This window comes from Crocodylus porosus, unplaced genomic scaffold (assembly GCF_001723895.1).
Source record: "Crocodylus porosus isolate Cpor-Errol unplaced genomic scaffold, CroPor_comp1, whole genome shotgun sequence".
Lineage (NCBI taxonomy): Eukaryota > Metazoa > Chordata > Crocodylia > Crocodylidae > Crocodylus > Crocodylus porosus.
The window spans coordinates 92,134,282-92,146,227 of NW_017728886.1; the positions used below are offsets into that span (position 1 = coordinate 92,134,282).

The 11,946-nt window shown below is 42.3% G+C and overlaps 1 protein-coding gene across 1 annotated transcript in view; it reads left to right on the forward strand.

Moving 5' to 3' along the window:
* The window catches only part of HECW1 (HECT, C2 and WW domain containing E3 ubiquitin protein ligase 1), a 298,561-nt gene that overhangs the window by 223,053 nt on the left and 63,562 nt on the right, over positions 1-11,946 (forward strand). Inside the window, exons 16-17 of the mRNA XM_019539214.1 lie at positions 7,123-7,228; positions 8,186-8,282. Of these exons, the coding sequence (XP_019394759.1) occupies positions 7,123-7,228; positions 8,186-8,282 (203 nt within the window). The remainder of the gene's footprint in view (positions 1-7,122; positions 7,229-8,185; positions 8,283-11,946) is intronic.

Consider the following 11,946-nt stretch of genomic DNA (forward strand, 5'->3'; position numbering starts at 1 on the left):
CACCCCTGTAACCTATCCAGGTCTTGCTGCAGTCTTTCCCTCCCTACTAGCGTGCTCACCTTACCCCAAATTTTGGTATCATCAGCGAATTTAAACAGGTTGCTTTTCACCCCATCGTCCAAATCACTGCTAAAGAGATTGAACAGTGCGGGCCCAAGAACCGAGCCCTGGGGGACTCCGCTGCCCACTTCTGCCCAGGTCAAATATGACCCGTCCACCACCACCACCCTCTGAGTATGACCCTTCAGCCAATCTGCAATCCATCTGACTCTGTAGGCATCAATGCCGATGTGCAAGTTTGGTTGCTAAAGGCAAGCTTGTAGATGCATTGTAATTAGACTTGTATGATGTTTGACTTTAGGACTATGTGACACTGTTTAAAAATTAGCACTATGACCACAGGGCATGCATTAAATGAGTAAAGCCTGGCTGACTGGCCTAACTCAAAAAATGACTGTTAATGAGGAAATATTATGAAATACAATTCTAACTAGTTGGGTTCCATGGGGATCATTGCAAGGCTTAGCACCATAACAAGCAGAGTTTGTGCCCTAGGGAAACCCTGTGCAGGGTAGTCACAGTTCCGAGGGTGGGGGGAAGGTGTACACGGGAGTCTTACCCAAAACAGTCTCCAGCTGCTGCTACTGTCGCCGCATACTCTGCCCTATCTCTTGTTCTTGAAGGTTAAGTACAGACAGTCAAGAAGCCCAAAGCTAAATTGATTCAGTCTTTGCAGCTTAGTCTAAGCTGCAGTGTTTGAACTGAAAAACAAATAAACACATATTCACTTTTAATTCAGGAAATGCAGCTACATGCCTACAGTGACTAAAGCCAGAAGATGGGGAGTGCTAGAGCACACCTACCAGCCAGTCCAAGGCTTTTCCCCACTCCCTGCTGAAGCAGAGGGGGCACAGCTGGTGGGGAGGACATTGTAGCAATTAATTCATAAAAGCTTGAACGAGAATAGTTCTTTCTCTGAAAAACTATAAGCTGAAAATTATAAACACAGCCTGGGAGGTGTGTTCACTTACTCTTCCTGCTGCTCCTGAGGTCTCTGGGATTTGCAGTCCAGAGTCACAGCAGCAGGACTCTGCAGAGCTGCTCATCACTTCCTCTTCCTGCTTCCAGGTGCTTCTGGGATTTGTAGTCCACAGTCGCAGCCAGCAGGGCAGGGCAGGGCAGGGCAGCTCCATACTCTGGGGGAGGTAAATTTAACTCCTCTCCCTGACCCCAGCCAGGGTTTGCCGGGAGGGACAGTGAGCCAGCCCTCACCGCTCCAGCTAGGGAGCAGAGGGGCAGGGTCATCCCTGCTTTATGGAGCAGACAGCACAGCACAGCCCAGGGCTAGAAAGCATTCTGGGAAGCTGGGGGACTCTGATTTAACTGGAACCAGGAAGGGGTCTGGGACAGAAGTTTCATAAACCAACCTAAATCAGTTAAGTCTGACACTATATTCAACCAGGTTTATCTTAAACCAGTTTCAGCCATTTTGAAACTGGTTTATGTGCACTGAACTTCTGTTCTGTTACAGGTTTAAACCAGTTTCTGATCACTTAAACCAGTTTATGTGTAACTTCTGTCCCTAGCCAAAGTGGCAGCACTGTGCACTGCTTGCTGCTGCAAGAGCAATGCTGTGGGACTGGTCTTGCTGCCAAAACAGATTCCATGGGAGTGGGGGACAGTTTTGGCACCCCTCCTATTCAGTGCCTGGGGCTGACATCCCTCTTGCTCACCCCTAGTTACGTTACTGACAAGGCCTAATGTTGTGTAACATTTTCATCAGTGATGTGGAAGTTAACTACAGCTTATTGCAGATGACACAAAAATTAACAAATGCTAAATAATGATGAGCAGGTATATAGAACAGTCAAGGTTGTTTGGTGAGCTGGGCTCAATTTGAACACAATGCATTTTAATAAAGTGAAATCTAGGAGCAAAAAGTGCAGGTCTTCCTTACAGAATGAGGACTGTGTGCTGGAAAGCAGTGACTGAATAGGCCTAAATGGTCATAGTGGGTAAATAATTCAATGAATTCCCATTGCAATGTTATGGCAATAAAGAACTCATGCCCCTTACTGTATATACAGGGGAGAAGTGAGTAGAAGTGGAGAAGATTTATTTTTCCACATACAGCACTGGATAGATTTCTACTGGAATGCTGCAACCAGTTCTGGTATCTGCATTTTAAAAAGGATGTTAAAAAATTGGAGAAAGTACAGAAAAGAAATATAAAAAAAAGATTTGAGGGAAAGAGAAAATGTTCTACAGTGACAGACTTACAAGTCCCCATCTGGTTAGCTTCTCAGAAAGAAGATCAAGAAGTGATATGATTACAATATCTAAGCACCTTCCCATGCAGAAAATACCAAATTCTAAATGTCTCTTTAACCTAGCAGAGAAAGCCATAACAAGACCCTGTGGCTAGGAACTGAAGCCACACAAATTGAAATTGGAACAGTGAGGGTGATTTACTATTGGAACAAACCACCAAAGGAAATAATAGATTTTCCATTTCTTGATATCTTCAAATCAAGACTGGATTCCTTTCTGGAAGATATATTTTAACCAAATATAAGCTGTTGGCTTTAGTATATGGGTAAATGGAAGAAAAGTAATGACCTGTGTTTTAGAGGAATGCAGACTAGCTAATCTAACAGTCCCTTCAAGCTTTAAAATACATTAATCTGTTCAATCCGTTTGCCTCATAAGAATCTGACATTGATTCCCAACTAAAAAAAAAAAAGCTGCTGTTTTGTGGAGTTTAACACAGTTGCCTGAAGCTCACACTGCTAATAAAAAAAAAATCATTTTTTAACATTTCGAATGTACTTTTAAAGTAAACCTGCCCTATATTATTGGAACACATAAATATGACTTCCTAAATGTAGCAAGTTTCTTCCTTAATCTTTGCATTTTATTTAATATCTAAATGTATTATTGATATGGTGAAACACTCTCCTATTACACTTTCCTCTTGTTGGAATGGAACAAAGCCCCCATGCATTTATGATTCCAAAACTATTCTCTAATATTTATACTTTCCTTTGCACCAAATTCTCTCTCTAAATCAAAGACCCCTGTAAAGGCTTAAGATGTCCATTGTTAAAGCTGCCTGAATTTAACAGCATTGTGTTCTACAGATTTTTCAATGGTCATCAGTTTTAGAGTAAGGGCATCTATCTTTCCTGTTTTGCAAAGGAAAAATGTTGAAGCTAATCCCACTTGCCTTTAAAAATCTGAAAAGCCAGCCGGCTAGTTCATGTTAAACTGAGGTGCTGCTGTTGAAGTAATCAGCTAAAAACCTAAGACAAGATGCACACGCATGTAAGCTCTACCACTCCAGAAATCAACAGGTCACTAGCATCTAAACCATTCACCGTTTCCTTTAATTGGTTCCCCTTCCTTATCAGTAGGTAGCAGTTTGAGCCAAAACTGGTGGCTGTGTGTGATGGGGAAGCAGAAAACCCTTTGTGGAATACAGAGGCTGTTGTGGAGAGAAAGGGAAAGAAAATGGGGTGTGCCATCTGCTCACTCTCCCAAAAAGTGATCGGTGGCAGAATGCAGATGGACAGCAGCCCCAAATGTCCATTGAAGGCTGCAGTAAATCACAGACATGAAATCCAAATGAGGAAAAAAACAAGCTGCTACCATGGCTTTTGGCGCTGAAAGAGTTCCCAGCTATCTGGTTGCAATCTACTGGGGAAAATTATGAGGCTGTTAAACTCAGTCTATAAATCCGTCAAATTATCTAACCGCTAGACAAGTCAAGCCACTAAATCATTACCAGTGCCACTTCTTTAAAAACTGGAAAATAATGTGATAATCTAAATTAATTGTTTCAATTAGAAAATCAAGGCAGACAAGATGCTTTAATTAAACTTAGCATTGGAGTAATCAGTATTATTGAATTAGCTAAAAGAGGGGTGCAGAACAGAAAAGGGAAGGATGAAGGTGATTTGGAATTTTCCTGCTACCAAGTCATAGCTGCACATCAAATGGGACCATGTGTTAGAATAAATGTACTTGTGTGTGTAAGTGTTGAAGGGTCAAGAGCATATGTAGCATAGCATGGCCTAATGACATTGTGGAAACGAGTAGTACGGCATACAAAGACTGTGGGATTTATTCAGTAGTTTTGCACATAATAGGTTCATTCTTGATTCTTTCACTTTGCTTTTGCTTTCATTGCTCTTCTTTTTAAGTAATTTTCATTCCTTCCCTTCTGTATACCCATCCCTTCCATTACTTGTCACTGTGGGAGAACAGGGTCAACCACTTAAGATAGACCCAACAGCTCAGTCTTATTAGAGAAAAAGCAGTTTTCAGAAGGGGTAAGGCCATATGAAAGCATGTCCTAAGCATTGGCTGACATGAAAAAGGCATGGAAGAGAGAAGAGACAAAGGGATCATGGAAGAGAAGTTATAGCATGTGTTTGAGAGGGCAAAATTCTCTTATAAAAGCATGACAACGAATGTAGCAAACTCTGTTTCACTTACAAGGGCTTGAGGGACGTGGCCTACAGAACAGGACAACAAAGGCAGACTGAGTGCATCTCTCTGTTCTTTCAAAACTTACTCAAACCCTGTTGTCCAATAGGAAGAGATGAATATTGTGTGTGATTGTGAGATGGCTAGTTTTACTGCCAAGCTTTTCACTTCATCTTTGCCACTTTCCAAAGTTATAGATTCAATAAATGTTGTTAAAATAGCAGCATTCCCCACAGAGTACTTACTGGTGAAGTTAATATACTGTAAATGACCCACTGAAGGTTTAAGTCATAAACTTGTCTTTACAGACAGGCAGGGTATTGCCAACATTAACACCTCCAAGGCATGAAACACTTTGTATCCAATCCCATCCTCCTCTTATAAGCATTGGCATAGGTTTAGAGTGACTTCATTGATGTATCTATGTACAACTAATGAAGGCAAGATGAAAATCAGATAATTGCTTATAGAGTAAAAAATGCACAGTACACATTAGCAGGAGCTCTGGATTATCAATTACAGTACATTTAATCAGTGTATTTAATTGCCATCAATTTTTTTTCTTGTCTGACATGTATTGACTACCACTCCCTCACCTACTGTGCTTTTTATGTTTTATATGTTACAAAAGTGACATGTCAGGCACATTAAGCTGCTTGATCCTCATTTGGAGCCAGTTAGAAGACATGGTAATTATCAGACACTGAAATCTGATTGGCATCATGTGGAGCTTGGATTCAGAGTGAAGCATCACAAGTAATAGGGTAGGAGCGACCTCTCTCTGAAGTGATTGCTAAGCACTACAATTTTATAAAATAAAAAATAAGCAACTCTCCACTCCACAGATTGGGAATGGGTATTTGTATGGGAGTGGTATATCTGACGTGATTCTCATCTCACCCACACTGATTTTATGCCAGTATGACTCCAGTAACTTCAATATAGATCTACTCTGGAATACCAGTGCCCTTCCCATTGAGCCCCAGAGCAAGATCCCTCTGGCTTGCTGTCCTTCTGGCCCCATCCCACACATCTTCTCTTCTTGATTGTCCAGTGGGCACACTTCATCAAGAGGGCAGAAGGATACTCTGGGCAGTGCCTACTCCTCAACCTGGTGGTTATGACACTTTGTTGGGAAGTGGAAGGTGTTTATTCAAAGCCCCTTTGGCTGAGGAGAGCCTAGAACCTGCCTGCCATCTCTTGACCAAGTGCCCTAATCACTAAGCCAGGCGTTTTCAACCTTTTTTAAGGAGAGTATCCTTTCTGGTGGCAGATGCAGAGGGGGTGGGGGAGTGGGCCCGGTGGCGGCCAGATGCAGCATCATGGAGAGGGAGGGGATTGCATGCAGTGACAGGGGTGCAGGGTGGTGGATGGTGGTGGCTGTGGCTGTGGCTGCGTAACACAGAAGGGTGCCGCTGCTCTTACCCCCCCACTCCACCCCCCAGCCCCGCTCCTAGGAGGCAGCTGCACCGGGTGCTGAGTGGCAGTGCTTCATCCCTGCCCACCCTTGCATACATCCTAGCAACTTTCTAAGTACCCCTGGAGGTATGCATACCCCAGGTTGACAGTCCCTGCACTAAGCTATTGGACAAATGTTTGGAAGGGTTCTCTTTCTGCTCTTCCATTTCTCTCCAGCTTATGCAGTTACATGCCTTCCCAGGAGAACCAGGATCTAAAATCCACATAAAGGGCCTGAGATGTCAGTTAACTTTCTCAAGAGTTTGTTGGATTTGGCCCATCCTGTTTCTGTTCATCAAAGTGTTTTTTCTTTTAAGTCCACATAATTTCCATTCATATTAACACAAACCCAGTTAAAGAAGAATGTTTTCTATTCCAGTTCTGTGTTTTATTCATGCTATTCCAATAATGATTTCCATCCCAAGATGCCAAGTAAACATATTACGGCCAAATTTTTTTTAAAAAGTCCGTTTTTTTATACAATGGCATAGGTGCCTATTTCTTCATGTGTGGGGCATTTGTCCAGAAAATTGAGTGTGATAATTGGGTGTAAAGGCCTGTTCGCTGTATGTACACATTTTAACCTGCACAGCTATGTTGGCTAAGGAGATTTTTTTTTACAAAAGTAAGTAGGGTGTGATGTTATAAAATATCTAATGTAAATACAGTTATTTTAGTACAAAGTGTTTAAACTGTTATAGCTTATTTTACTTCAAAGAACCTAAATAAGTTATCCCAGCATTAGCATTTTTTATACTGGTATGTATAATTGAATTTACACTAGGAAAGCTTTGTTTTAACTAGCTGTGCAAGCACAGTTAAAGGCCAAATTTTATAGTGTAGACAAGTTTAATTGTAGGCATCCATTTGGAAACAGAGAATGAAGTGTCTTCCTGAAGCTGGCTGAAAATTTGACCATCAGAATGGAAAGCTATTGCTGGTCTTGAAAGTTTTTGCCTAAGGTAATTGTTATGTTATTAACATGCATGTGTTGAGTCCTGCTTTAGGATGCTATGTCAAAAACTCTGGCCAATAACTTTTTTTAAAAAAATCAATTTTCCTGTTCATGGCCCTGGATTGAAGTCATGGAAAAGAAAAAGTATAAGAGGTTTCATCAGCTTATGTGTTGCTGTCCATCTAAGTTACAATATTTTGTTTTTCCCTTTTTCACTCTAGGCCTCAGAAGTTTCCCGAAATAGGGGAGTTTCTCTGATGACCAGGCCAGGAAACAGCCTCGTAACAGCTATTCGAAACCAGCACCACCATGAAGCATTGCCTCTGGGTAAGTCAGGCCTTTGTTTTCACTTGCAAGTGGCATTTAGCAGAAAGTGTTTAAGGACCATTTAATAAGTACATCCCTCTTCTCACTTTTCACCAGCTCTTTCTCAGTGAGGGGCATCTACATGTGTGCTTTATGCAGAGTTGACTAATTAACTCCACACTAAAGCATGACTGGGCACATGTACATGTGCACTTTAATGTGCAGTAGCCTATTTTGTTGCACATAAAAAACCATGCTATTGTGCTAATACACAGTAAAATAAGCTACTGCGCATTAAGTGTCAGTTACAAACTATGCACGTTAAGGCAGCTTAATGCGCATTTGTTTAGTATGTCACATTGGAAGTACTAAATTTAAATTTAAATTTGGGAAAAGTGCCTTAATTCACAGATAGACATACCCACTGTCTATATGAGCAGCACTATTAGGCCGGAGTAAAATAATTAACTCCACTGTAGGATACTACTGCCTGACACAAGTTCTATCCTATGGTGGAGTTATTTACTTTCCCACAATGCACATGTAAACAGTAACCAGGGCTGTCTGGATAATGAGGGTGCTACAGTGTGCCAGCTAGCACTGTACTGAAGCACTCTTGTGTCCCAGCCAGCCCCTCTGCAGCATGTGGAGCTGGGGCAGAGCAGCTCCGGGCTGGCAGGCTGACCCCCCAGGCCTCTGTTCCAGTCCAATGTGCTGCTGTCCAAAGAGCACATGTAAACTCTGCACCTTGAGAGCAGTAAACTCTGGTGTGAACTGCACCAAAGTTTATTCAGGCACACTAATTGCATGTGTAGATGAGCCCAGGGAGGCAATCATTTTGCATTATTTTGCAACTTACTCTCAGTGCGCTCTATATACTGTATTATCACAATTTGATTGGTATTTTTCACTTGTGGTGACCTCCCAAAGTGTCACTGGTTAGTAAAGAAAAGCTCCCATGGTCTTTCTCTTTTCCAGCTTACAATGATAAGATTGTTGCATTTCTTCGCCAGCCAAATATTTTTGAGATGCTGCAGGAGCGTCAGCCAAGCCTGGCCAGGAACCACGCACTCAGGTACAGTTTCCTTGCAAATCACCCAAACCAAGCTCTTTAATCCTGTCACTTCTGGCAAGCCCAGCTTCAGAGGGGGCCAGCCAGGTGTTCTGGGGAGTATGTTGTGCCTCAGGGTAGAAGAAAAGCCACTCCGTGGCCCTTGCTGTAGTCACAGAGTAGCAGTTTATGCTGCTGCTTTTGCACCTCAGGTGATGGCCAATGACAGTAGATTTGTACTGAGTGGATTCACTGGGCTCCCATACACTTCTCTTCTGGCCTCTTCTTGGTCCTACCACTCAAACATCCAGGGAGCCACCATGGACCTTTCTATGTGGATTTAACTCCACCCACAGCAGAGGACAGGCAAAAGCAAGATTTGTACCACAGTTCACATAAGACCATGCAACTTGGTATTGGTCTCAAACCCATAATAACGAATTTTCAGAGATAAAGTCAATGGGATTTGGGTTCCTGAGTCCCCCTGGTACTTTTGAAAATGTTTACCTTTCTGTCCACACTGTAAACTTGTACACCAAAGTTCATCATTTTGGGTGAGCAGTTATGAGTCCTTTATTAATTAAAAACAGAAAACAATTCACAGGTTCCTTTCCCTGTTCATATTCACTAGTTCTGACATGCTTCATGCTTCTCTGAAGAAGCAGAAGCATTTTATCTCTGCCTCATAGACTGGAAGCAACTGTTGCCTTTGTGGTGCCATACAAGTTTTTATGGCAGCACAAAGTCCAAACAAACAGGCATCCATGCCCCTTGTCATTCCACAAATGCCCAAAATTGAGGCTGTGACAACAGGTAGTATAAATTTGTGCTGCTTTTTTGCAGCTGACATAATGTTTGCTTTATGCCAGGAGAACATAGGCAGCCTAGAGCTGCCCATGCTCTCCAGTCACCCCAGGCAGGTTTTCCCAGGGCTTCAGGGGCCCAGAGGAATTCCCCAGATGCACAGGATCATCCCTGAAGCCTTGGGCGCACCAGCCCAGGTGCCCCTCTTGCAGAGATACTCCCCAGAAATCCCTGATTTGGGGCTCAGTCTAAAAACATGGAACAGGTAACCACTATGGGAGTTCCCTTTTCCATGCTTGCCCATACATATCCTGCAGGATTCCTGGGACATGTGTTTCATGTTGCTGCACCCTGGGAATCCCCTGCAGAGGATTCCCATGGCACACATTAGAGCTGGATTGGGCCTCTGAAGCCCTGAGAGCAGCAAGGGCCTGACCCTGCAGGACAATAGCAACATCTGTTTTTGGTGATCAGTCAGATCAGCTGTGCTGGTATGTATCCTGGCACAGCTGATGCTGCAACAAAAATGAAATCTGTTTTTAGCCCTAGTTCCTTCTTTGCCTTGTTCTTCTTTAATGCTCATCTGTCAGCACCTGTTTCCTGTTCTACATTTTAGAAGTATTTTCTTAATGGATGAGTCTAGTTAATGGGGGGTTAAAATGTGAACAGGGCCTGGTAAAATGTCAACATTCAGGTCATTGTGAGGCAACAGAGTCCATATAGTTGTCATTACTGTTTTCCACAAACACCCTATTGTAGGGAAAAGAACTGTGGTCCCTGGGGACAAGTTAATTACTGGCAATCTAATCACCACTTTATTTATTCCTGAATGGCAAAAACTATAGATCTGTTGTTTCCAGTTCAGTTACCATCTTGCTTTTCAGAGGTCTTGGTTGAAATTGTGGCTTCACTGAAGTCAGTGGCAAAACTGTGTGACTGCATCAGAACCATCATTTTACCCCTTGATTAGTTCTGCGGCTGTGCCATGGAAACAACCCTAAGTTTTGCAAGAACATAGGAACATGACAAACCAGGTGGTATTCTGTTTGTGTCTTTTCACTGAGGACTTAATACTATAGCTAAACCCCTTTCCAGAGTAATTAGGTCATATGATGCTCCTCTTGGTATTTCACCTTGTCTTTTTATCATATTTGGAAGAGCAAAATGGGGAGGGGGCACCAGAAGCATAAAAAAGCACAGTGTAAACAAATGGGAACGCTAAGGATTTAAATTAATCATCTGGAGCTAGATCTTCAATAGGTGTAAATCAACTTCAATCCCAGTATGAGGCCACTGTACAGCAGTTCAGGTTCTGGTTTAGGGATTTTCTAAATGCCCCATAGGAGCAAGCACAGGAACAACAGAAATGACACCCCAGTTTTCCCCATGCGAGTCTTCTAGAGTTTTTTCTGGCCCTGCTGACTGGTTATTTGCCCATGAGAATCAGGCAAAGAGTGCTCAGGGTGCAAAGGATTAGACTTGCCTCCAAAAGGAATGAACGTATGCCAGTAAAACTGGAGTGAGAGTTAAAGACACCTCTGGTATTTAAGGCGTACATTTTTGTAATTGAGAGGGTTTTTTATCATCACCATCAAGTTTTCCAGACATTTTTTTAACTTCTGAAACTTGAGTTCTCATCCCTTAGAGAACAGAAAATGCTTTTATCTCCATTTGAGCAGACAACAGTGTTGACTAATAATAGGGACCAGGCAGATGTGTGAAGAGATTTGTAGCAGGATATTGGGCCCTTCACCTCTGGTTCACTGCCTTGATTCCAGCTTAGATCAGCAGTGATCCACAGCTACCAGCTGATAGATGTTCAGCAGCCTTTGTAGAGTGGACCTGGCAATCTTACACAAGCTCCCACCAGACAAGTGTCCATCTCAAGCAGGGCTTAATCCTGCAAGACAGTGAGAATTCTGGTCCCAGTCCAAAAAAACACTTTAGCATATGCTTAGTTTAGCATTAGCACATTAATATTTGCTTAGCACTTTAGTATGTGCTTAACTTTAAGTCAAAATGAATTTGGAATAATTATTGCAATAAATGGACTGCTCACCTGCTTGAAGTTGAATAAATTGATACATCAGTACCAGAGTACTCAGACCCTTGCAGAACTGAGCCCCAAACTAACCATCTTTATTGATAAAGATTTGTTGCCCAAGTTTATACCCCAGCAGAGATCCCATTAGGGAAGTTCTTTAGAGAATGATCTGTGCTTCTTTGTGCCACTGGTAGAAACAGAATACTGGGTGAGATGAACCAATGGTCTGACCCAATATAGCACTTCTTATATTCTTAGGTTCTTATGTTCTCCAAGTGCTCCCTCTAGGTTTGCTCTGTGGCTTGTTGCCAGGTCAGTTTAATAAAGACTGCAGGGCTACTGCCTGTCTGCCATGTTCAATGGGCCTGGATCTGATCTCACTTAGAATTGTTTTATACCACTTGACTTCACTAGAATTACTCCTTATTTACACTGGTGCAAGATGAGAATCAAGCTTGTTCTGGTTATGAAGTAGGCTTCAGTCCCCAGGACTGTCAATCCAGCAACTTCCAGGAATGCTACATCTCATCTACACATAAACATTCTTTTAATTGCAAAAATGAATAGATATTCTGGATATATGGTCATAGATCTTTGAAGGTATCAGTTGGGCTGATCATATCAATCAGGTATTAATCAAGTTACCAATCAGCCTGATCATGAGGTTGAAATGGAGAAAGAAAATGGTGTCTAAAGAAGGTTGTAAATTAGTTAAAGCTTTGACTTGCAGGAGCTTCCACTGGTCAGTGATATCATGGTTTCATAATTTCATAGTCGGTTGGGTCAGAAGGGACCTGAGCAGATCATTAAGTCCAACCCCCTGCCATGGCAGGAAAGAGT